This window comes from Phoenix dactylifera, chromosome 17 (genome assembly GCF_009389715.1).
Source record: "Phoenix dactylifera cultivar Barhee BC4 chromosome 17, palm_55x_up_171113_PBpolish2nd_filt_p, whole genome shotgun sequence".
NCBI lineage: Eukaryota > Viridiplantae > Streptophyta > Magnoliopsida > Arecales > Arecaceae > Phoenix > Phoenix dactylifera.
The window spans coordinates 1,672,262-1,698,955 of NC_052408.1; the positions used below are offsets into that span (position 1 = coordinate 1,672,262).

The window sequence follows — 26,694 nt, forward strand, 5'->3', positions numbered from 1 at the left end:
ATCAAGCTTCAAGCAGGATTTAGAATTGCTTAAAATACCGCTGAAACAATTTCAAGCATTTGATTTTAAGGCTAAATTTGACATGAATTGTTCATATCCCAAAGCTTGGCCCAAAGTCAGCCTAGCCTGATTGGTCTTGCTCGAACCCAGACCCAATTCCAATTCTAAATGATGAATCTTTAAGTATCAAAAAGTAAATTCTTTCCTATGATTTACTAAAAGAATTTAATGATAAATTATCATCGAAAAAAAGATGCAGACAATCTACATTTTGAAGGGTTTTCAGAGCCAAGAGGATGTTGGAAATGACATATGAAGTCAAAAAAATATTTTTTTTATCTTAAACTCCATATCTTTATTAAGTGGCATGGACTGCTGTCTGAATGTATGATGTATGTGCAACAGATGGTTGCGATCCCACTGATCAAATTTATTGGGAGGAGTTTAGATGGATATATTTCCTTACTCATTTATTTTCATGCTAGTGAAAAAAATAATACTCATAGTGGAGAGAGCGGGTGCATCAATGTTCGCACTTTCGGGGGGGTCTTTGGGGTATTCTGTCGAATAGGTGAGAGGGTGTGGGGATATCCGACTCGGGGGGTGGATCGGCGGCATGAGGAACGGCGAGAGTTGAGACGGCGAAGGGTTCAGGCTCCGGGGACGCGGAGAAGGGTCGCTCATGGGCAGATGTGGCGAAGGGAGAGCCGCGGCGGCAATATGGGCCCTCCAATCGCTCCTCCCCTCGGGTGCTGGAACTGCTGCAGAAGCGGTTCTCCGAGGTGGTCGACGTCCCGGAGGAGGAGCTAGAGGGTAACCGGTCGGAATGGCGGACCTCCACGATTCTTGTGAGAAGCCTTGGGAGGTATGTTCCGGCGGACTGGGTGGCGAGGGAGATCAAAAGAGTGGGGCGCTTGGGATACGATGTGGAGTGCTTCACTTTGATGGATGGTTTCCTCGCCGTCCGGTTTGCGAACGAGGCCGATCGGGAAGCAGCTATGGCGAGCGGGCCGTGGATGGTAGCCGGTCAGCTTCTTGCAGTGGACCGGTGGCGACCGAACTTCATTCCGGGCGATGTGGGGCTTAGCCGGGTGGTCGTTTGGCTTCGTATGCCAAGGTTGCCCTTGGATTACTGGAAGAAGCCGACAATCATGCGAATAGCAGCCTCTGCCGGCACTCCTCTGGCTTTGGATGGGGTCACAGAGCAGGGGAGGCGCTGTGGATTCGCCAGGGTGAAGATAGCGTTGGACTGCTCAGCTCCTCTCAAACCGGGGACTCTTGTGAGGGGTTCATCGAAGGGGGTAGCGGAGGTCTTTTGGCAGGATTTCATCTACGAGAACTTGCCGGCTCCCTGCTCCAGGTGTGGGCGTATAGGGCATGTGACGGCGGGCTGTGCCTTTTCTATGGCGGAGGCCGTGGTGGCGGATGAAGGGGAGATTCAGGAGGACGGGACGGAGTCATCGAGGACGTCGGCCCAGGAGAACAGGGGCAGTGATGAACTGGAGGACGTGGCGTTGTACGGCCCGTGGATGGTCACGGGTCATTCGCGGGCGTCGCGGGTGGCTAAGGTGCCGGCTCGGAGGAAGACGACGGCTAAGCCTGGGGTTGGTCCGAGGTCGGCACCTAACTCTCCTCGATCCGGTATGAAGCCAGGCGTGAACAGGACTGATGCGGAGTCTTCCCCGATCGATCTCGAAGGGTGGCAAAAATCCTCCAAGGTTGCTCGCCGAAGGACGCCGGAGAAGGACGTCTCGGAAGTCGGCGGAGGCGTGAACAAGGGCGGCCCGAGTCACTCCACCCAGGTCGCAGGCGCGGCAGCTGAGTTGGAACCGGGTCCGAGCTCAGGCGGGAGTGACTCAGTGTCGACTCGGGTTGGGGTTGGTTGTGCGGGTGAGGCGGGACCCGACCTCGTTCGGGATGTGGTCAAGTGTGACGGTGTGGGCGAGGTGGGTTTCGACCTCGTTCGGACAGGGGTCAGGGCCGTCTCCACTGACCTTGGCGGTTTGGGTCGGAACCAGAAACGGAGCAGGAGCCTGGCCAGACCAAAGGGGTTGCTCCGCCCGATCTCCCCCGGGGGAGGTGTTGGTTCGTTAGGGAAGGAGCGGCCGGGGGGAAGCCATCGCTGGAGGAGCAAGAGCTCCCCTCCGCCCCTCTCGGTGGTGTGCAGTCGGCCTCCTAGGGCGGAGCGGGAGTCCAAAGGTGGCGGTCCCTCTCGGCGTGGGGCGGTGGGGGCGACTGGGAAGATATTGGCCCGGTCTCTCTCGGTGACGGCGCTGGTCTCGGACTTGGGGGTAGACCTGATGGCATGGCCGGCCAGGAAGAAGGAAGGGGAGAGCTGTTTGGTGGGAATGGGGGGTGCGGCTGGGCCGCTCGACCTGCCACCGGAGGCGGAGTCCGTAGAAGCAACACCGGAGGTACGGGGCAAGCTCCCTCTGCTGCCGGTTGCAGAGATTCCTTCTAGGTTTTGTGGAATGGGATGCGGCCAGAGGGAGGATCCTGGTAGTGGGCAGCCTAGGGGACGGGAGTTAGCAGCAGCAGAACAAGGGAAGGTGTCGGGACAGGGGGCTTTGCCGGAGACTGGTGGTGCTCACCTTCGTGTCTTGGATCAACTGAAGTTTGCTGTGAGAAGGGTGAACACAAGAGAATTGGTTAGTGATGGATCTGTGAATGAGGTGGTGTTTCATGATTGTAACCCCGGGATGGTGGGTTGTGACACTCCCATGGGTGAACAATGAAGGTTCTCCTATAGAACTGTCGTGGTGCGGGGAAGCCCTCTTTTGCCCCGGCTTTTCGAAGGTTTGTGCAACAGAACAGGCTGGATATCTGTATTTTGTTTGAGACCCGTTTATCGGGTAGGGGCCTTCAGAAGGCAAGGAGGGCGCTCCCTCGGGCATGGGGTTTCTATGCAGTTGAGTCCCGTGGGTTATCGGGCGGGATAATTGTTACGTGGAGGTTGGAGTCTTGTAGATTGGATACTTTTCATGTCTGTGCCCAAGAGGTGATTATGGTGATCTCGGAGGGCACAAATGATCCCTGGGTTCTTGCGGCGGTGTATGCAAGTACTGACTTCAGGGAGAGGCGACGGTTGTGGGAGGAGGCATCGCAGTTGGTTGATCAGGGCTTCCCCTTTCTGATGGCGGGTGACTTTAATTGTATTGTCGACCCTCAGGAGAAGATGGGGGGTAAGCCTTTTTCCCATGAGAGGAAGGTTAAGGAATTTCAGAACTTTTTGACTACAAATGGGTTGATTGACTTGGGATTCTCGGGTCCAAGATTCACATGGTGCAATAATCAACAGGGTCCGTCTAGGGTGTGGGAGAGACTTGATAGAGCTTGTGCGACAGCTGGATGGGTCCAGAGATTTCCGGATCATCGTGTGTCTCATTTACTCAGGATTGCGTCTGATCATTGTCCCTTGTTGTTGAGCACTGATGCCTTTGTTCCGGTGCATCCCCCATTCAGATTCGAGAAGATGTGGCTTTCTTACCCTCGTTCATGGGAGATGGTAAGGGAGGCGTGGAGCACTCCAGTGAGGGGTGATGCCATGTACCGGGTGTCCCGGAGACTGGAGTTGGCGAGGAGGAGGCTGAGGAGATGGAATCGAGAGGAGGTGGGAGACATCTTTAGGAGGATTGAGAAGTCAGAGGTGGCCATTGTTAGGTTACAGGATCAGGAGGCTCGAGGGGGGGGTCTGTCAGATGAGGATGTTGGGGTGCTTAGATCTTTATTAGCTCTGCATGATGGCCTCCTTAGACAGCAGGAGATATGTTGGAGACAGAAGGCGAGGGTACAGTGGATCATGGAGGGGGACAGGAACACCAGATTTTTTCACCAGGCGACAGTGATTAGGAGGAATCAGAACAAGATCAGAATTATCAGGGATGAGGAGGGGCAGCAGTCGGAGGAGCCGGAGGTGATACAGAGGATTCTGGTGAGCTTCTTTAGGGGCAGATGGGCAGAGCAGACCAGTGGAGTGGGCCGAGCAGAGATTCCGCCGCCAGGGGTGGTGGTCACAGAGGAGGAGAATTCTGATTTGATTAGGCCGGTATCAGAGAGGGAGATCAGGGAGGCGGTGTGGTCCCTCGGAGGGGACAAGGCTCCAGGGCCGGATGGATTCCCACCAGTGTTCTTTCAGCGATATTGGATGATAGTTGGACGGGATGTGACGGAGGCTATACAGCAGTTCTTCAGCACAGCAGTGATGGCTGCTGAGTGGCAGAGGACCTTCATTGCCCTGATCCCGAAACGGCAGGATGCTTCGGAGCCGAGTCATTTTCGTCCGATCAGCCTATGTACAACTTTGTATAAGGTGACGACGAAATTTCTCGCTATCAGGTTGAGGGATGTGCTCCCTAGGCTTATTTCCCCGGAGCAGGGGGCTTTTTTGGAGGGGCGGAGTATATCTGACAATGTACTCATTGCTCAGTAGTTTATGTTCGATCTTAGCAGAGCTCCGATGAGGAGAAGCTTGATGGGGATCAAGCTTGATATGGAGAGGGCTTATGACAGGATGAGGTGGGATTTTGTGCAGCAGTCCTTGCGGATGTTTGGGGTCCATGAGACATGGATCAGGTGGGCTATGGGTTGCATCAGGGTGCCCCCTTTGCTATTTTGGTGAACGGTACGCCCTCCCGTTTCTTTGCGTCGTCTGGGGGTTTGCGTCAGGGCTGCCCCCTCTCTCCACTGTTGTTTATTATTTGTCCGGATGCATTGTCTAGATTCTTGTGGTAGGCAGTGACTAGTCAGGAGCTGGAGGCTTATAGACCAGTGGAGGGAGCAGCGGCGATCTCCCATCTGTTATTCGCTGATGATTGCCTGCTTTTAGCCAGGTCTTCGAGGCAGTCGGCTCGAGTTATAGGTCAAATTCTTCGGGATTACTGTGCTCTTTCTGGTCAGCAGGTCAATTTGGCCAAATCTGCTGTTATCTTTAGTCCGAAGACGCGTGGGGCGCTGAAGCTCTCTATACTGGAGGTTCTAGGAGTGGGAGAACAGGGTGGCCTGATGTCTTACCTGGGGGTACCATTATGTGGTCGACAACTGAGGATTAGGGATTGTATGTCCCTTGTGACTAGTGTCAGACGCAGGCTGGAGGGTTGGCAGTCTCACTCATTGTCTATGATGGGGAGGATCACCCTGGTTCGTTCTGTACTTTCATCTGTCCCTATTTATCTTCTATCCCACGTCGATATTCCGGTGGCAGTCTTGAGGTCCCTTGAGCAGCTGTTCAGGGAGTTTATCTGGGGGAGGAGTAGCGGCAGAGGTGGGATCCATTTGGTGGCTTGGGAGATTGTATGCCAGCCGACCAGTGCCGGGGGGCTGGGGGTGCAGTCCTTGGTGACGAGACGGGAGGTGTTAGCGGCGAGGCATGCAGTCAGATTTGTGCTTGAGCTCGAGAGTATGTGGTCCTCACTGATGAGGGCCAAATATGGTGTCTTGGTGCCTGGGGGGCGGGTGGAGCGTCACCACTCTCCGATCTGGCGAGTGATGTGTGCCAGGGCTATGGTGGTGCTTCCGGAGATCAGATGGGTGATTGGTGATGGCCGCTCGATAGATGTGCTGGAGGATAGCTGGGTGACCGAGTGGCCGATCTGTCGTCTGCCGACCATGGTGGACTCTGTGAGATTAGCTGGGTGCAGGGTCAGAGACCTGCTGGATTTTGAGGGGAGCCATTGGAGGGTGGGGATGATCAGGGAGGCGTCTGGTGAGCAGTTGGCGGAGTTGATTCTGGCCCTGCCAATCCCCTCTGGAGGGGTGTCGGATAGGCTGCTTTGGACTCCGACGGGGCGGTCGCGGGTGAGGGCCAGGGATCTTCTTGCGCTGTTTTGCAGGGCGCCAGCTCGACAGATCGCAGGAGGCTGGATATAGAGATTACGGATTCACCCCCGGGTGGCACTTTTCATCTGGAAGGTGGCTTGGGGATGTCTCTCGACCAGGAGTCTGCTCGTTCGGCGTGGTATGGGGGTATCTCAGTTTTGTGAGACGTGCGGTGATATCGTGGAGACCACCGAGCATGTTCTCCTGCAGTGCCCTAGGGCTCGAGAGATATGGCAGTGTTCTTCGGTTCCCTTGCTTGATGCGGTAGTCTCGACGCAGGATCTGCTGCGGGTGTTGAGAGATTCCATGTGTAGGCCCAGGTTGGCAGCGGAGGGAATATTGAGGGCGTACCTGTCCTATCACATTTGGTTGGATAGGAACGCAGGCATATTTGAGGGGAGGCGAGTGCTTCCGAGGATGGTGGTGGACAGAGCGGCACGACATGCGAGGGAGATTATGGCGGCTGCCACTGAGTTTTCTTCTGGGATGGCCAGGGACACCTGGGGTACTTCTCACGCTGTTTCAGTGCCCCTTTTCGTTCTTGTCTCTTGGGTACCCCCACCCCCTGGCTATCTCAAAGTAAACTTCGATGGAAGTAGGTCACTAGATGGTTTGACTGGAGGGGTCGGTTTTGTGATCAGGGATCACTGTGGTAGGTTGGTGGCCGCAGGTGGGCGTATTACACCTGGGATTACAGTTGTTGGAGCGGAGCTGCGGGCTGCTTGGGAGGGTTTATCCTATGCCAGGCAGGTCCTTGGCGCCGAGCGAGTGTTCCTTGAGGGAGACTCTGTGGTGGTGATCGATTGGATTCGGGGGGTGGACAGGTACGGTGACGGTCATCCCCTTATTCGGGAGACTCGGAGGATGGCTCAGATGATGGTCGGATTCCAGATTGGTCATGTGTTTAGAGAGGCGAACAGGGCTGCAGACTGGGTCGCCTCTTTTATGGCCCGGCATTTCGGAGATGTTTTGTGGACGTCTGCTATAGACGCTCCTTCTCTTTTGTTGTCTTTTATTTCTACGGACGTGGCGGGTTGTACTCATGTTAGATCTATATGAATAAGTAGCCGTTTTTTACCCAAAAAAAAAAAAAAAATAATACTCATTGTAGGACGGGAAAGAGTACTGGTTGTTGCTAACATGTGCCGTTAGTCTTCTTTTCGTTTGGTCACCGATATTATTTTATTAATCTGGATATGAAACAAAGAAATAATATTTTATTACAAAGAAGCCATCGATCTCTCTCGTCTCATTTCTTCGCCAAGCGCCTCCCAATCCCTCCGCTCTGTTTAGGTTCCTTTCTCTCGCCCGAAGGCTTCGATAATTCTATTTCGCCTTTCGTTTCGGAAGAGATTTCGATTGTCTTTTTCGGAATTCGGAAGCAAATCCCAAAGATCGGAGCTCTTGATGAAGATTTCTGCTGGATTTCTGCGTTTTTTTCGCAATTTTTTGATTGAGATTTGAAGCGCAGTCTCGGAGATCTCTCAAGCTGGAATGTTTTAAGCGTTCGTTCCAAGAACTCGTTCGAATTGATCGGATCGGTGGCGAGTTTAAGGATCCTGCGCGATCTCAAGAGCTTGCTTGCTTGATTGAAAGGATTGTTGTTCCATCACCCAAGAAAAAGGATTGGAGCTAGGATTAGTGTTTGGTTTGATTTGATGTTTGGATCGGCATGGGAGTAGATTACTACAACATCCTGAAGGTGAACCGGAACGCCACCGATGAGGATCTCAAGAAGTCGTATCGGAGGCTGGCGATGCAGTGGCACCCGGACAAGAACCCTACCAACAAGAGTGAGGCCGAGGCCAAGTTCAAGCAGCTCTCAGAGGCCTATGAGGCGAGTCATTGGATCGATTCCCTGCCCCTGATTCTTTTTTTTTTTCGATGTATTTCTTGAGTTTTTTTATCAAGAGATGCCTGGATTTGATTCATGTGGTTAGGGGATAATAAGGAATTAGTGAGGTATTATAAATCTAAAATTTATAGAAATTTGATTGGGATCTCGGATTCTTGAACACATTCTTGGCTTTGCCATGACAACTATGATATATTTGATTCCTAATTTATTTAATTTCCTTTGCTATGTGTGATTTTTTTCATGACAATGATTATTTGGGAGAAACCTTTATGGAATTATTGACTTAAAATAATGGGCTTTTGTTCATCAGCATGCTTGTATTATCTCAGTTGAAACCTTATGTTACTATGGTTTCGGATTAATCTAGGATGAAAGAAAGCATAAATAGGTATACGGCAAGAATCTTCTTTATATTTTGATTTATATTATTTCTGTTGGAACATGGAATTTTTCCTTTTGCCAGTTTATGATGGTTCAGAGTTTAGAATATTCCGATGGCTAAACAATGCATTTGGAATTTTTTTGTAAGTCGTGATTTTTAACAATGCATTGCGGGAACAAAACTAGATTCTGTTATTTAGAGACTAGGTTGCTCTAGATTGAAGAAACAACTAGACTTTTATCTTTGTTTGAGCCAAGAATATTCTGCTTCTCTAATAGTAATTTTTTTAGTTTGGTAGTAAAGAAATCACTTCTTGTTTGAAAACATGGAAACTGTACACAAGAATGAAAAAAAGAAGCAAGAACCTGGTTTATTATGTCTTATTATGTTCCCAATTTTTGATATTCCAAACTTTGGTATATGATTCATTTTCAATAGTTTTTTGAACATTAGTTGAACTTAGATTTCCTTATTCAATATGATTGCCTACAGAGAAATGTACCTTTGAAGGGTTCATGGAGCCATTTACTAGAGTTTAATATCTACTGGTTTTCAAAAATTTGGATTGTTCTTTACTGAAGGAAAGAGAGGGAAAAAAAACCATGATATGTATTAGCTTTGCAGAGTTATTCTAGTTGATACCATATCTTCCCATATCTTTCTCATATGTCAGGCCTGCTGTCTCAGGTTCTAAGCGATCCACAGAAGAGGGCAGTATATGATCAATATGGAGAAGAAGGCCTGAAAGGGATGCCCCCTCCGGGTTCCCAAAGTGGGGCCCCATTTGCTCATGGCTCAAGTGGTCCCAGTAATTTCCGATTCAATCCTCGAGATGCAGAGGATATTTTTGCTGAGTTCTTCGGAAGCAGCCCTTTTGGGTTTGAGTCCATGGGGCGTGCAAAGTCCACAAGGTTTCAAACAGATGGTGGTGGGACTTTTGGTGGATTTGGTGGGACAAAGAATACCTTCAAATCAAATACCAAGGGTGCTGGTGCCAGTGGAGGCCAGCCTCGGAAAGCACCACCTGTGGAGAGCAAGCTCACATGCAGCCTCGAAGAACTCTATACTGGATCAACAAGAAAGATGAAGATCTCAAGAAATGTCATGCGACCAAATGGGTATACACTTTTCCAGATATCTTGTGGTGTCCTGATACGATTTCATGACTGATTTCATGCGCTGATATGATTTCATGATTGATGTTGCACTGAAAACTTTTCATGCGCTGATATGATTTCATGATTGATGTTGCACTGAAAACTTTTCATGCCCTGATGCTATTACAGAATGGCTGCAAGCATGTGATTTGTTACATTGATATTGAAGTATGCTTGAATTGAATTTTGCATCCTGTTTTAGTCTCACACATTTTGTATGAGAGAATAATTCTTCATGCAGATTTGTCAAGTGAAATGTTTTCTAATTGTTGACCCACACTTTTCTTTCTTAGTTCTATATGTTAACATATCTGCATCATATTACTATATAATATGGCTACCATTTAGAGTTCAGGAGGTTGGTTGTTTGACACTTAAAGTGTTTCCCTAGTGAAACTTAAATTTAAATTCTGTCATCTCATAAAATATTTACTTAATTATTTCGTTTCTTTGAAAGGTATGATACTATTTTTCCTAATTAGGAACCAACACGGTTATGAGTTACAGAGCAAGGCAAGTCTTCTACTAGTCTACTACTAATTTACATGGATAGGAGGATCGGGGTTATATTGCTTGAACAGAATCTCCAAGCTTTCTTGTTTCCACAAACCAATCAGCTGCTGGATGAACATCAATATTGTGTATGATCAGTAAACAATTGTTTTATTTGCAGCTTACGACTTTCCCCACCAGTGTAGATTTTATGAAGATTTTTAGAAGATCAAACTGAGAATTTTATTCTAGAAAGCGATCTGGAACATTTTCAGCTGTCCTTGCTAATAGAATTTCTTGATATTAGTCAAAGTTTTTCTTTTTTGTGTTAAGGGCCTGAATAGTTATCATTTTCATGTTTTTGGTCATATTTTTATTTTCACTGTTGTTTGATGTGAATTTGTTGCTTTCTAGCTGAGCTTTGCAGAAGTATGGTAGGATCGTAACGTTTATTGCTATGGATAACTATGAAAAAAATATTGTGAATTGTTTAAAGATACGAAATCCATTCTTAACATCTTTGAGATTCTCCAAAATCCCTTTTTTTTAAAAATAATCTTCTATGTTTCTCCCCTTCCATTCATGGGGCTCCTTATTCAATAGAATGGCATGGTACTGCTAAGATCTATTTGGAATGTGTTTTTGCTCCAATTATGTGGTCCTTTGACTTCACATACACAGTGTAAGCCATATATCTTTACCACCACTAGTCTTCTTCACTAGTCATTTGACATTTCTTATATATGAACATATCTCTTGGGGTGGTGGCGCCTGGCCCTTGTGACTCTTTTATTATGAATTCACTTGATATGAGATTCAGGCAATACATGTACTCAAGAATGTATATCTGGAACGACCACTTATATACAGTCATTATATGCTGCAGCTTAATGTTTGAAACGGTTTGAAAACCTGTGTTTTAGACCCAGGAATATTGTTTATAGAATATTGATAGGTCAAGTAGCATGTAAAGTATAAAATCATGGTTTATTTGATATGTAGAAGTTAAAACACATCTTTATCATGTCAGAAACTCTAGGAATTATGATCCCTTTAGAACTAATTGAGTTCCTTATCTATTTATTTCTATACCTTCATTCTTTGTTATTTTAGCAGAACAATAATATATACTTATTGACTGGGCAGTTTAAAGCTTAAAGGTGTAGATTTCTATAGTTTCATCTACTTAGCAAGGTATATAGAGTGATATCCCTCACTGCAGTTTTGTGTAGAAAGAGATATGCTGCATCATTTTTTTTGGGTGGAAATTGCAGGATCTCAGCAATGTATAGAGAGACAAATTCTCGTATGTAATTTGGTATTCATTCTTCAAATTTTGCCCTTTCTGGATTGTATATTCTTTTTATATATAAATAATACGTCACACACGCGCGCGCGCGCACGTACGTACGTATGCATGCCTATGTGTGTCATTCCTTTTTGTTGGTTATTTAGTTCCTTTAATCTTGACAATGGTTTGCCTCCATATTCATTTTTTTGGGTTTCTTTCCTCTCACATATTGGAGATAAAATTATTTTTTCTTATAGCCTATCAACTTAAATTAATCAGTCTGTAATGTGATGTTGACTCAGTATTATTTTTCTATCGTCATAATTATCATCCTTCTGTATTCAGTTTGATAATAAACTTTTCTGTAATGGAAATTCTCAGGCATAATGATAAAGACTTTGATCTTGCTGATATGTTGTATGTTTTCCTCTTTTTTATCTTTGCATGCAACATAGGCGTCTGGTGCCCGAGACAGAGATCTTATCGATTGATGTGAAGCCTGGATGGAAGAAAGGAACCAAGATAACATTTCCAGACAAGGGGAACGAGCAGGCAGATCTATTACCAGCAGACCTTGTATTTGTCATCGACGAGAAACCTCATGATGTGTACAAGAGGGATGGCAATGATCTTGTGGTCTACCAGAAGATTCCATTGGTGGATGCACTTGCAGGGACCTCAATAAACCTCACGACCCTCGACGGGCGCGACCTTGCAGTCAATGTGATCGATGTTGTGACACCTCGGTATGAGCTTGTGGTTGCAAATGAAGGGATGCCGATCGCCAAAGAGCCAGGGAAGAAGGGAAACCTGAGGATCAAGTTCGATGTTAAGTTTCCTTTAAGATTGACAGCTGAGCAGCGGGCAGCCATTAGGCGCATCCTGGGAGGGTAACTGCAGAAAAATGCAGGGTACTATATGCTTGAGACACAAGCACCAGTGTTAACTCTTCATTTATTCCATGCTAAATCTTCTAATTATTTTTGTTTTTTTTTTCTTGATAAGTATTGTTCATTATCTTTTTGTACCAAGTAACTTCTTCGAATGTTGTAATAGTTCAAAATGTCAATAGCTATTTGAAGGCGAGATGAAATTTTAATTTTTCAATACAACCACCACATATTGTGGCGGACCTTGTGTTGGAAAAGCCTGTTTGCAAATGATGTTAGTGTATTTCCACCATACTTTGGTTGGTCCTTACGTGAGTGGTAATGCTATGCTATTGTCACAGGCAATGATTTTAGACCATATGGATGTTGAAGTGTAATAAATATTATAACTCATCCGGCTCGCGAGAAGGAGGGGAAAAAGTATGGCCAATATAAAAATAGAAAAATATGATAGTTGGAAAAGTAGCTTTCTTATGGGAATAAGATTTCTACATCTCATAGAAAAGAAAATCTATATGAGATGCGGAAAAGTTCAATTCCTATCGGCTGAAAATTTAGGTAATTTTTTTTAAAAAAAATATTTTTAAGCTTTTAGGTAGAATAGGATAATTTTTTTATTAAAAATATAATAGATATTTTACATAATTTTTTTGGAAAAATATATGCTTAATCAAATATAAGTTATTCTGAAATATACTATTTTTAATTAATTAAATATATAAAAATTAATTTTTTAGATATTATATATTCAAGCGTCAGGCTAAACTAAGAAATCGGCCTTTGTTTTTTTGCTTGGCATATGGAAGAATATCAAGAAAAATGTTTAACCTACGCTGCAAGCAATGCAGGAGTCTCGTCTATCTGGGTATGTGATATGATTGCTAAGAAAAGGAGTATTAATTTAATATACTCAATTTCTGACTATCAGCTTGAAAGGTAAACAAACGATGAAAATATATTGTCAGCTACAGCTTTCAAATCTCCTGAGAACTTGGATTACGAGTTTCAAGTCTTTTTTTTTTTTTTTTTTTTTTTTCACAACAGCCATTCACACTACTATAACATAAGTGCACTCAACAGAATCAAACAAAAAAAAAAAGTGACAAAGCATTGGCAAGAAAAATTTCTTATGTGTCCAAAAAACTTTTTGGAAATGCTGAGCAGTATAGAAAGGGACCGGCGAGCACCTCTATTTGCCTCCAATATACCTTCATACTGGTCTCCTTTGTTATATATTTTCGGCGTGACGAGTATGCTTCATCCTTCGTTCAGCTGAAAGTAGGACAACTACTATGTTTTCTTTCTTTATTTTTTTGAAGGCCAGGATGGAGTACCATCTGAGAAGTCTCATTGTCAAGTAGCTGGGCTGATATGGTTACTTCGAACCTAGTTTTCTTGTTTTTTTTTTTTCTTTTAATTTGGGAGAAATCAACTGCACGGCTCGCCATCTTATCAACAAATGGAATTATGACACATCTTTTTACGCATATCACGTATATTTATGTGTATTACGCATGCCAAAACATAATGGGCACAATTTTGAATGAACGGAAATCTTGCCGGGATGTGAAGATGCTTGCTACAGGTTATGCATGGAAGTGTGTTGGAACGTGAATTAGGAGAAATTATTAGTTGGAGATCCACCGCCACTAATAAATTCATCCTTGCATGTATTGCCATTATATATATATATATATATATATATATATATATATTACTATTATAAATGTTGCTTTATGGTTGAACTGATTGTAGATCTGATCTAATTAATAATTTATTGTGAATTAGGAGCAAATGGTGCACAAATCGAGTTGGAGGATATAAGGAATAATATCTTCTATTCTACTTTTTTTTAATTCTCGGACCAAATATGGTCTCCTCTGCCAAAATTTTAAGTTATTCTTTGAAGATATCATATTTTTTTCAATAATGGACTACCTATTATATGTAAGTGTATTTTTAAAGAAATTATTATATTATAATCCTCCTAATATATGAAAATATATTATCTATTAAAAAAGAATAAATGGAAAAAATTAAAAAAAATTTAACTTTCACATATAAATGGTTTATTTAAGGTTTTTAGTGTGAACAACAAGCATATTGTTTCTTTCTTCGCTATGACTTAATAAATTTCGCAGAAATGCACTTGTGCCAATAGGTCAATTCCAAGGCTTCTCCTTGAAGTGGTTCAAAAATGACTTTGGATCCAATATAAGACTTGTACGTTGACAGAAACTGGTTAACAAGGCTAGCGGAAAGTAGAGGAAAGCAAAAGCCACCGTAGAAGGAACAAAGGGAGCACAAACCGACCACCTTCTGCCTAGTAATGCAATATGGGTCTGCTTTTAGAACTTTTCAGAAGCATACTTTACGATTATTTTCCAAATTCTAAAGAAACAAGTTCTAAGAAACAAATGCGTAACCTGAAATCTATGCAAAAGCAGCAGTTGATGTATAAATGGAAACTGTAACATTCAATTTTCTTTTTTTGATTGCTATTTTACTTTTAATTTTTATGTAGTTAGTATTTTAATTTATTTCTAGTTTTGCACATAATTATCTCTTTTAAAACTATTTTTATAAACTTTTTAGAAAAATGTCTACTACTCAAATGTTATATATTAATCCTCTTCTATCCATACTTCTATCTTTCATTATTAATTTTTTCTCACTCTAAGATTTTTTTTCTTGAGATTAGGAGGTGCTAGTATTATTTATCAAGTTACATGCTTTAAAATTGATCAAATAATATAAAATAGTATATATATACACATACATATATTCGCATTCATGCATGCATGAATATATACATACATATCCATATATATATATATATATATATAGACACACACACACATATACATATACGTATATACATATATATATATATATATATATATATATATATATATATATATATATATATGTACATATATATATACACACACACATACGTACATACATACATATGTGTACACACACACACATATATATATATATACATATGTGTACACACACACACACACACACACACACACACATATATATATATATATATATATATATATATATGTTGCCCAGATAGACAACCCAAGAGGGGGGGTGAATTGGGTTTTAAAATAATTTGGGTATTTAAAACGATGTGGATAAGTAATTAAAACTAGTGTAAGTTATTTAATTAATTACTATGTGCTGTGAGTGATATGAAAGGAAGAAGAATAGAGACACGCAATCACAAACACCAAGTTTTATAGTGGTTCGGAGCTAACCCTTGCTCCTACGTCCACTCCCCAAGTCTCACTTGGGAATTCACTATAACCCCCTTGGATTACAGCCGGTTGTTTTCCAAGCTCACAACCAAACTTGTTGTTTTACGAGCTCACAACGAACTCGGTCGGTTTTCCCAGGCTCACCGACTAGAACCACCCCGATTGTTTTCTCGGGATCACAATCGAACCCTTACACACGTTGGTTTTACACTCGGCTCACCAACCAACCTCAAACCCCTTGATTCAGTCCCCCGATTGAACCAAGCAAATACAATGTGTAAATAAAAAGAAGAAACAGAAAAATACAGCTTCTCAAAAGCAGATAAAAGACAATATGAACAATAAATGAAGTTAAGAAGCCTCAAACGCTTTTAGGTTGGAGAAGAGGAATGGCTTCTTAAACTTCTGGTCTCCTCTTGAGTGAGTAGTCGACTTGAATGCAGGAGGAGAAGGCTTTAATTGCTGGGAAGATGTAGGTGGATGCAGTAAATGCAGATCTTCCTCTTTTTCGTTGAAGAACACGTTGCAGAGCTTGAATGCTTGATTAGTTGGAGTGGAATAGTTCTTCTCTGCCTTGCTACAGTCTTCTGTGGCTATTTAAACCAACCCCCACGGAAACTAGCCGTTAGAGAGCTTTTTCTGCCCGTTCTGCACACTCTGCGCACCCTGACAATGTGTCCGTTGGTGGGTTAGAGTCGACTCGCGCGATCAGGAGTCGACTCGGCTGTAGCGGGAGTCGACTCAAGCTTTTCCGGAGTCGACTCGGCAACTGTTCCAAATTTGAATTAAAGTTGCCTTCACGACTGGGAGTCGACTCGTCTTGACCTGGAGTCGACTCGCCAACTTCTGGAGCTGACTTGGCAATTTCGGAGTCGGCTCATCCACTGAAGTCCGTGGATCCAATTTTGAATTTGATCCACTCGAGTCGACTCGACTGTCCTGGGAGTCGACTCGAATCTCAGAGCCCGAACTCCCGATCCTCTGTCTTTTGGCTCGTCCAGTCTTGGAGTCGACTCGAGCTTCCTCGGAGTCGACTCGGCTCTCAGTTTCCGAAACTTGGTCTTCTGCCTTTTTGATGTGAAGCTGTCTTGGAGTCGACTCGAGCTGTCTGGGAGTCGACTCGAATCTCAGAGGCAGTAACTTGGTCTTCTGTCTGTTGATGGTCGCGGAGTCTTGGAGTCGACTCGCGTATTGCGGGAGTCGACTCGAATCTCAGAGTCAATAAAATGCTCTCTGACTTTTTCTTTGTGTACCGCTGAGAGTCGACTCTTGCTTTCTTTGGAGTCGACCTGCCAACCATCGGAGTCGACTCGCGTTCCACTGGAGTCGACTCGAATCTCAGACCCGAAAACTGCTCTCTGACTTTTTCTATGTGTTCCTCTTGGAGTCGACTCTTACTACCCTGGAGTCGACTCGGTGAACATCAGAGTCGACTCGCGCACTTTGGGAGTCGACTCGTTGACAGGTTCTGAGTTGAAGCTTTCTGTTCTTCTGTCTGTTCTCAGTCGGAGTCGACTCGTACTGATCTGGAGTCGACTCGAGCTCGTGCCAGTGAACTTGATACGCTTGGAGTCGACTCGTGATACTCTGGAGTCGACTCGAGTCTCAGACTTTGGTTCAGGCTGATTTCTTAACTTATCCAAAATACTATGAACCAAGTCTAGAGACACGTAGACAGGATTTTCACTGAAACACTTAATTGAATTCATTAGTAAACAAGAATTATACTCAAATGCTTTGAGCTCATCAAAATCAAATGGGGTTTTAATCAATCACTCCACAATCTCCCCCTTTTTGATGATGACAAAACATTGAGTATATGTAAAGTGAATTGCACAATAAACAATGAAATAAAATCCATAAATGAATTCAAATGTCTGGTAATTCAATTTATCCAAGCTTGAAAGGAGTGAAACAATAAATTTCGGAGTCAAAGCTCTCCCTTTCATTTGGAATTATATAAGCCTTCATATCATGCAATCAATTGTTTGGCTTATATATGTTTAATAATTTAGCTTGCTTAAAATTCAGATTCTCCCCCTAAACATATGCATTCTACTATGTTTTGATTCTCTGAATTTCCTTTTAATGCTTTGAAGTTTATGAACTGAAATTTTTAGTTTTTAGAGGGAAAATCTGTCAATTTGTTCTTGAGTAGGATTCAGCTAATCTCCGAATATCCCTTGAATAGATTCTGGAGATTACTCCATTAGGAGCCCCAAAAGAGAGATAATGAGCCTCGAGGTACCGAATCCACTAAGAACAAATTTGTGTGTTTTAAGAGTTTATCTTTTTATTGATTTCCATTGATTCCTTTTACATATTTTATGCATATTTCTCCCCCTTTTACATATTTTATACATATTTCTCCCCCTTTTTGTCATCATATCAAAAAGGAGGTAATCAAAACACACAATCAAACATAAATCAAAAGGCACAGTATTGAAGAAAAATGCGGCTACTCATTGTATTAATTTGTATGTAAGTACATTTCAGAATACAATAAGTAACGTAAAGCAATACATGTCAAAGCAAAATACAAAAAGTAGCTACGGTCTCCTCGAGGATGTAGCTCCTCCTCTCGAGGATGTATCTCCTCCTCTCGAGGATGTGGCTCCTTCTCTCGAGGATGTGGCTCCTCCTCTCGAGGATGTGGCTCCTCCTCTCAATCTGTTCTCCTCCATGAGGAGGGTGACCGCATCTGTAAGATGCCCGAGCTGAGTGATGATGGATGAGGTGGCCCTGCTGTGTGTAGTGGAGAGCTCAGTCACCGACGTCTGAAGTGTATCCAGCTTGTCGATGAGCACATTCGACAAGCGCTCGGCCCCCTGGGTGGTGGTGCTCATGTCCTTCCGGATGTCATCGCGCATCTTCCGAGTGATGCCCGTGACCTCACTCATACTGGAGGACTGACCCTGGACCAAACTTCGGACATTGTAGATCTCTTCCCGTACATGAGCCGTCATGTCAGTCACGGCTGTCAAGGAAGGGACCAACTGAGAAGATACGGGTGCAGGAGTGGGAGCAGGCACCGAACCTCGGAGCTCCTGGAGCAGATCTCGGACTATCTCCTGCCGCAGCTCCCGGAGCTGCTCAGACGAGATCTGGACCTCCATAGGCTGAGTGGGTGGAGCTGAGGAGGAGGGTCCGGCGGAGGTGGTAGGAGCAGGAGGAGTGGATGGAAGGTCTGGATGGTCTGGAAGGTCTGGGTAGTCTGAATCGGGCTCAGGACTGGGGGAAGTTCTGGTGGTCTGTGAGGTGAGGGACGACTTCCTAACCCAGATCCCCTCTCTCTTCCGAAACCCCATCCTGTGTAGGGTCCCTGCACGCGTGCGATCAGTCCATCGCAATGCGCGAAAGGGCTCCCCCTCAGGAATGGGAATCTCGTACTCCCTAAACAGAAGGGTGAATATCATGCCGTATGGGAGGGTGAGCCTAGGTCTATCTAGGGGCTCACACATATACCTATAGATGAGTTTGGGGAAGTTGATCGGGGTGTCCTGAAGAATATAAAACATAAGAGCTAGGTCTCTCTCATTTACAAAATCAAATCTCCCTGTCTTAGGGAAGATGGACCTAGACAGTATACTCAAAAGGATTCTCACCTCAATCGGAAGTGAGCTAGCAGAAACCTCGTCTAGAGGTGACTGGGGTGGATGCCCTAGAACGGCCGTAAGGGCCTCAACCCTGTCCTCAGGGTGTGTGGGAGCCACCCCTACTAATGGAAGGTGGAGGATGTGGGCAATAAGATCCTCCGTAACAAACAGAGGGACACCGGCTACTGTGCCCTCGATACCCCCATCTCCCCGATGGACGGTACCATAGAACTCTCTAACAAGGCCAGGGTAAGTGGGGAGATCTAAAGTGAGGAAGTACTCTAATCCCTGTGTCCTAAGCCTATCACCTATGGTGAACCCTTCCCGGGAGAGATAGTCGAAGTCGACATATCTCCCGGTGGTGACGGCCTTCCCGGCCAATGGCCTCGCGGGAACCGCCCTAGGCGGGGAACGAGCCGGAGGTGGTTGCCTCGCGGGATCGTGCCGCGCCTTGGAGCGCCGCTCGGGACCGGCCTCGGGTCGGGACCTCTTCCGGACAACGGTCTTACGCGGCATTATGACCTAGACAGAATGAAAAACCTAAAGGACGGAGAAAGGTCGACGGAAAAGGGGTTGGAGACGATCGGGGACGACCTAGGAGTTGGCTCTAGGGCTTTTGAACAGTGGCGGCTTGAGAGAAAAGTGTTTTCGAAACGACAAATCTAGGGTTAAAAAGTCGGATCCCGACTGCGAGTCGACTCCACTGAGTCGCGAGTCGACTCGACCTCGAGTCGACTCCAGAATATGCGCGAGTCGACTCTCCTTATGCGCCTGTAGACTTCGAGTCGACTCCCGACTATATGCGAGTCGACTCCCCCTCTGCTGCCATCTTTGCGAGTCGACTCCCGCAAATGCGCGAGTCGACTCCCCCTTAGGAGCCGACTCTGAAACTTACTCGAGTCGTCTCTAACCTTGGCACGCACCAAAAAATCATGCTATAATCGTGCCAAATGAGGGAAAAATACTAAAGTATGATCTGATTTGATGATTATTGAAAAGAAACTCTATTTTAACCACAATCTAGTCATCAAAATCAATGAATCTAGTGAAAACCACCACTAGGATGGATCAATCACTCCTAATCCCCTCCTAAGCACACTAAACCTCTCTTCACTTAGGGGTTTTGTAAAAATGTCTGCTAATTGATTATCAGTACAAACAAATTGGAGTGTCACATCACCATTCAATACATGATCTCTTATGAAGTGATGTCTTATCTCAATGTGTTTAGTTCTTGAATGTTGAATTGGATTTTTAGTTAGATTAATGGCACTTGTATTATCACAATTAATGAGAATTTTATCTTGTTTAATGCCATAATCTTCTAATTGTTGTTTAATCCACAAGATTTGAGCACAACAACTCCCGGCTGCAACATATTCAGCTTCAGCAGTAGATAATGCAACCGAGTTTTGTTTCTTGCTAAACCATGAGATAAGATTTTCTCCTAGAAATTGACACGACCCACTGGTACTTTTTCTATCAAGCTTACATCCAGCGAAGTCTGAATCTGTGTATCCTATTAAGTTTAGGCTAGATTCTTTAGAGTACCATAGCCCTATGTTCTTAGTTCCTATTAAGTATTTAAAAATTCTCTTAACTGCAGCTAGATGTGATTCTTTAGGATTAGCCTGATATCTAGCACACATGCAAACACTAAACATAATATCAGGTCTACTTGCAGTAAGATACAATAAGGATCCTATCATACCTCTATAAAGTTTTTGATCTACAGATTTACCTGATTCATCTTGATCTAATTTGCATGATGAGCTCATGGGGGTGCTGATTGACTTGTTTCCCTCCATATCAAACTTCTTGAGCATCTCCTTGATATACTTGGCTTGATTGATGAAGATGCCTCCTTCAGACTGTTTGATTTGAAGCCCGAGGAAGTAGTTCAGCTCTCCCATCATGCTTATCTCAAACTCACTCTGCATCAAATCAGCAAATTCTTCGCAGAGGCGATTGTTAGTAGCACCGAAAATGATATCATCAACATAAATCTGTACTAATAACATATCTTTGTTTTGCTTTTTCAGAAATAGGGTTGTATCTACATTTTCCCTAGAGAATTCATGTTCTAATAGGAATTTGCTAAGTCTCTCATACCATGCTCTAGGTGCTTGTTTTAAACCATAAAGTGCTTTGCTCAGTTTATATACATGATTAGGGTATTGATGATTTTCAAAACCAGGAGGTTGTTCTACATATACCTCCTCATTAATATACCCATTTAAAAATGCACTTTTTACATCCATTTGAAAAAGTTTGAAGTCCTTAGAGCATGCATATGCTAATAATAGTCTAATAGCCTCAAGTCTAGCTATAGGAGCAAAGGTTTCATCAAAATCTATACCTTCTTCTTGATTATAACCCTTTGCTACTAGTCTAGCCTTATTCCTTATAACAATTCCATTTTCATCAAGTTTATTTTTATAAATCCATTTCGTGCCTATAATAGGATATTCAAAAGGTCTCTCTATTAGATTCCATACCTTGTTTCTAGTAAATTGGTTTAATTCTTCTTGCATTGCATTTATCCAATTTACATCATTTTCGGCCTCTTCTATGTGTTTGGGCTCAAAGTGTGAGACAAAAGCTAGATGGTTATTTAAATTTCTAAGGGATGCTCTAGTCCTAACCGGTTGAGATGGATCATCTAGAATTAGTTCCTTAGGATGTCCGTGAGCATACCTCCAAGCTTTAGTTAGCCCATGATCCACAATAGCCTCTTGGCTTGATGGTGCTCCTTCACTCAACTTTTGATTATCATCTTGTAATGCCATCTCATCTATCTTTTCTTCAAGAATTTCAACATCATCATCAAAATTAACTTTCTTACTAGAGGAGATGTCACTAGAGTCATCAAATACAACATGTATAGATTCTTCTATAACTAAGGTTCTTTTATTAAAGACTCTATAGGCTTTACTAGTTGTAGAGTAACCTAAGAATATTCCTTCATCCGATTTAGAGTCAAATTTACCTAGATTATCTTTCCCATTATTATGAACAAAACACCTACATCCAAAAACATGAAAGTAATTAACTTTTGGTTTTCTGTTTTTCCACAGTTCATAAGGTGTTTTCTTTATGATGGGTCTTAATAAAACTCTATTTAATATATGACAAGAAGTATTAATGGCTTCTCCCCAAAAGTACTTAGGGAGGTTACTTTCACATAACATAGTTCTAGCCATTTTCTCTAGAGTCCTATTTTTCCTTTCCACAACTCCATTTTGTTGTGGTGTCCTAGGTGCAGAAAAATTATGGGTTATCCCCTTTTTACTACAAAATTCCTCAAATGACTGATTTTCGAATTCAGTTCCATGGTCACTTCTAATGGCTATGACTGAAGACTCTCTAGCATTTGTTACTTCCTTATGGAACTTCTTAAAAACAGAAAATGCTTGATCCTTATGTGCTAGGAATATGACCCATGTGTACCTAGAGTAATCATCTACAATAACTAGACCATATTTATTTCCACCTAGGCTTGTTGTTCTAGTTGGTCCGAATAGGTCCATGTGTAATAATTCTAGAGGCCTAGAGGTAGAGACACATTTTATGGATTTAAATGAGTTCCTAGATTGTTTGCCAAATTGACATGCTTCACATATTTTGTTCTTTTCAAATTTTAATTTTGGCAAACTTATCACGGAATCTCTTTTAACTAGTTTAGTTATTGTGTCCATGCTTGCATGACCTAACTTACGGTGCCATAACCAACTAGCATCATTATCTTTAGTTTCATTAACAACTAAACATTGGTTATGTTTTGCAAGATCTTCTAGGTCAACAACATATACATTTCCACGTCTAATCCCTTTAAAAACTAAACTATTGTCATTAGGGTTTGTTATAATGCATAGTGATGGTTTAAACATAACATCATATCCTTTTTCACATAATTGACTAATGCTTAACAAGTTATGCTTAAGACCATCAACATATCTAACATTATCTATAAAAGTTGAAGGGGTGATTTGAACTTTACCAATACCAATGATGTGACCTTGGTTGTTGTCTCCAAAAGTCACAGCACCTCCCTTCTTAGCTTCAAGGGTGAAAAATTGATCCTTATCACCCGTCATGTGCCTTGAGCAGCCACTATCCAAATACCCGCAGTTTTTGTTGACCTTGGCTGCAAGACACTCCTACACAAGCAAATCATGTCAACTTAGGTACCCAAGTTTTCTTGGGTCCTTCATGGTTAGTCAAGTTGGTTCCTTTTGGAACCCATACCCTTTTAATTTTTCTTCTTGATTTACCTTTCCTAAAATTACACACATTTGCTTTATGACCTATAGTTCCACAACAAAAGCAGGTTATTTTCTTAGTTTTAGTTTTTCCAGCTTTAACAAAGAAGTTACTAAGAAGTTTTTGTTTATTTCTTGGTTTATATCCTAAACCCGCTTTATTAAATACTGCTCGTTGACTATTGAGTATCATATTTAACTTTTCAGAACTATATGTAAATTTTTCAACTAAGGGTTTGTATTTGTTAAGTTCTTTAGTTAGTGTTTGATTTTCTGTTTTTAGATCATTTAGTTTGTTTGTTAGATCCTTGTTTAAGATTTGTTTATGGTTTTTAAATTCTAAAAATTCCATGTTAGTTTTTCATTATCTTTAGTTAAGGTATTAGTCTTTTGAGTTAAAAGTTGGTTGCTTGTCTTAAGTTCTATATTTTCTTTGGTGATCAAATCCTTATCCTTAACTAATTTATCGTATTTATGTAGGTATGATTGATTAGTTATTTTTAGTTCTTTATTCTTAAGATTTATTGCCTTATATTCTATCATTAATTCATTAAAAGCATCATAAAGTTCATCAAATGTAAAATCAAGCTGTGTTTCGGAAGTTACCTCATTTTCATTGGCCATGAAGCAGAAATTGGCCTTCTCTTCTTGTTCTTCATCCGATGATGAAGATGATGTGTCGGAGTCCGATAGGGTGGTGACAAGGGCTTTCTTCTTCTTGTACTTGCTGCCCTTCTTTAGTAAGGGACACTCAGCTCTGATGTGTCCCGGCTTTTTGCACTCATAGCACCCAATCCCCTCATTTTCCCTTTTCTTACCTTTGTCCTTGCGGTAGGAATTTGAGGGGCCTCTCCTTTGATGATAAGCCTTCTTGTGGTTGATGAATTTTTTGAACTTGCGCACAAGAAGTGCCTCACCATCATCTTCCTCATGTTCTTCTCCTTCACTGCTGCTACTGCAAGATAATTCCTTGTTAGATGAAGTAGATTTTAGAGCTATTACCTTTTTCTTGTGGGAGGACTCTTCCTCGTTGTGTTGCTTCATGGTTAGCTCGTGCGTCATTAAGGATCCAAGAAGCTCCTCGAGTGGTAATTTGTTCAAGTCCTTGGCTTCTTGGACTGCCGTCACTTTAGCTTCCCGGATTGCCGTCACTTTAGCTTCCCACGACCTTGGTAGACACCGAAGGATTTTCCTGACAAGCTCACTGTTAGTATAGTTCTTGCCAAGGCTTTTTAGGCCATTGACAATGTCAGTAAACCTAGTGAACATGCTAGTGATTGTCTCATTAGAATCCATTTTAAATAGTTCATACTTATGAACCAATATATTAATTTTGGATTCTTTAACTTGATTTGTGCCCTCATGGGTCACTTCAAGTCTATCCCAGATCTCTTTTGCAGAGTTGCAAGTAGAGACCCTATTGAATTCATTTCTGTCTAAGGCACAGTAAAACACATTCATAGCTTTAGAATTTAGTTGTGCCTTTCTCATGTCATGTTCATCCCAATCCTTTTCTAATTTGGGTACCGTGATACCCTCTACATATGTGGATGGGATGTATGGGCCATTTACTACAATGGTCCACATCTCATAGTCTTGGGCTTGGATGAATATTCTCATCCTAGCCTTCCAGTATGAGTAGTCGGATCCATTAAAGAAAGGGGGTCTTTGGGTGGACTGACCCTCAATGTGGGAAGATCCAAATGGGGTTGTCATTTTGATCTTTTAACTCTTGGGTGGAAGAGTTTAGGCTCTGATACCACTTGTTGCCCAGATAGACAACCCAAGAGGGGGGGTGATTGGGTTTTAAAATAATTTGGGTATTTAAAACGATGTGGATAAGTAATTAAAACTAGTGTAAGTTATTTAATTAATTACTATGTGCTGTGAGTGATATGAAAGGAAGAAGAATAGAGACACGCAATCACAAACACCAAGTTTTATAGTGGTTCGGAGCTAACCCTTGCTCCTACGTCCACTCCCCAAGTCTCACTTGGGAATTCACTATAACCCCCTTGGATTACAGCCGGTTGTTTTCCAAGCTCACAACCAAACTTGTTGTTTTACGAGCTCACAACGAACTCGGTCGGTTTTCCCAGGCTCACCGACTAGAACCACCCCGATTGTTTTCTCGGGATCACAATCGAACCCTTACACATGTTGGTTTTACACTCGGCTCACCAACCAACCTCAAACCCCTTGATTCAGTCCCCCGATTGAACCAAGCAAATACAATGTGTAAATAAAAAGAAGAAACAGAAAAATACAGCTTCTCAAAAGCAGATAAAAGACAATATGAACAATAAATGAAGTTAAGAAGCCTCAAACGCTTTTAGGTTGGAGAAGAGGAATGGCTTCTTAAACTTCTGGTCTCCTCTTGAGTGAGTAGTCGACTTGAATGCAGGAGGAGAAGGCTTTAATTGCTGGGAAGATGTAGGTGGATGCAGTAAATGCAGATCTTCCTCTTTTTCGTTGAAGAACACGTTGCAGAGCTTGAATGCTTGATTAGTTGGAGTGGAATAGTTCTTCTCTGCCTTGCTACAGTCTTCTGTGGCTATTTAAACCAACCCCCACGGAAACTAGCCGTTAGAGAGCTTTTTCTGCCCGTTCTGCACACTCTGCGCACCCTGACAATGTGTCCGTTGGTGGGTTAGAGTCGACTCGCGCGATCAGGAGTCGACTCGGCTGTAGCAGGAGTCGACTCAAGCTTTTCCGGAGTCGACTCGGCAACTGTTCCAAATTTGAATTAAAGTTGCCTTCACGACTGGGAGTCGACTCGTCTTGATCTGGAGTCGACTCGCCAACTTCTGGAGCTGACTTGGCAATTTCGGAGTCGGCTCATCCACTGAAGTCCGTGGATCCAATTTTGAATTTGATCCACTCGAGTCGACTCGACTGTCCTGGGAGTCGACTCGAATCTCAGAGCCCGAACTCCCGATCCTCTGTCTTTTGGCTCGTCCAGTCTTGGAGTCGACTCGAGCTTCCTCGGAGTCGACTCGGCTCTCAGTTTCCGAAACTTGGTCTTCTGCCTTTTTGATGTGAAGCTGTCTTGGAGTCGACTCGAGCTGTCTGGGAGTCGACTCGAATCTCAGAGGCAGTAACTTGGTCTTCTGTCTGTTGATGGTCGCGGAGTCTTGGAGTCGACTCGCGTATTGCGGGAGTCGACTCGAATCTCAGAGTCAATAAAATGCTCTCTGACTTTTTCTTTGTGTACCGCTGAGAGTCGACTCTTGCTTTCTTTGGAGTCGACCTGCCAACCATCGGAGTCGACTCGCGTTCCACTGGAGTCGACTCGAATCTCAGACCCGAAAACTGCTCTCTGACTTTTTCTTTGTGTTCCTCTTGGAGTCGACTCTTACTACCCTGGAGTCGACTCGGTGAACATCGGAGTCGACTCGCGCACTTTGGGAGTCGACTCGTTGACAGGTTCTGAGTTGAAGCTTTCTGTTCGTCTGTCTGTTCTCAGTCGGAGTCGACTCGTACTGATCTGGAGTCGACTCGAGCTCGTGCCAGTGAACTTGATACGCTTGGAGTCGACTCGTGATACTCTGGAGTCGACTCGAGTCTCAGACTTTGGTTCAGGCTGATTTCTTAACTTATCCAAAATACTATGAACCAAGTCTAGAGACACGTAGACAGGATTTTCACTGAAACACTTAATTGACTTCATTAGTAAACAA

The 26,694-nt window shown here is 43.2% G+C and overlaps 1 protein-coding gene across 1 annotated transcript; it reads left to right on the forward strand.

Moving 5' to 3' along the window:
• The first annotated feature begins 7,039 nt into the window (after positions 1-7,039).
• LOC103723859 (dnaJ homolog subfamily B member 4-like) lies at positions 7,040-12,154 on the forward strand. The gene is made up of 3 exons (XM_008814932.4): positions 7,040-7,651; positions 8,742-9,172; positions 11,450-12,154. Exons 1-3 carry the CDS (start codon positions 7,487-7,489, stop codon positions 11,886-11,888), a joined length of 1,035 nt encoding a protein of 344 aa, XP_008813154.2. The 5' UTR covers positions 7,040-7,486; the 3' UTR covers positions 11,889-12,154.
• Positions 12,155-26,694: the final 14,540 nt, after the last annotated feature.

Excerpts from the sequence above, each read along its gene's own strand:
- LOC103723859 (XM_008814932.4), top strand. The coding sequence starts at position 7,487 with ATGGGAGTAGATTACTACAACATCCTGAAGGTGAACCGGAACGCCACC. Across the intron at positions 7,652-8,741 it reads AGCTCTCAGAGGCCTATGAG|GTTCTAAGCGATCCACAGAA; the intron begins GCGAGTCATTGG and ends CTGCTGTCTCAG. Across the intron at positions 9,173-11,449 it reads AATGTCATGCGACCAAATGG|GCGTCTGGTGCCCGAGACAG; the intron begins GTATACACTTTT and ends CATGCAACATAG.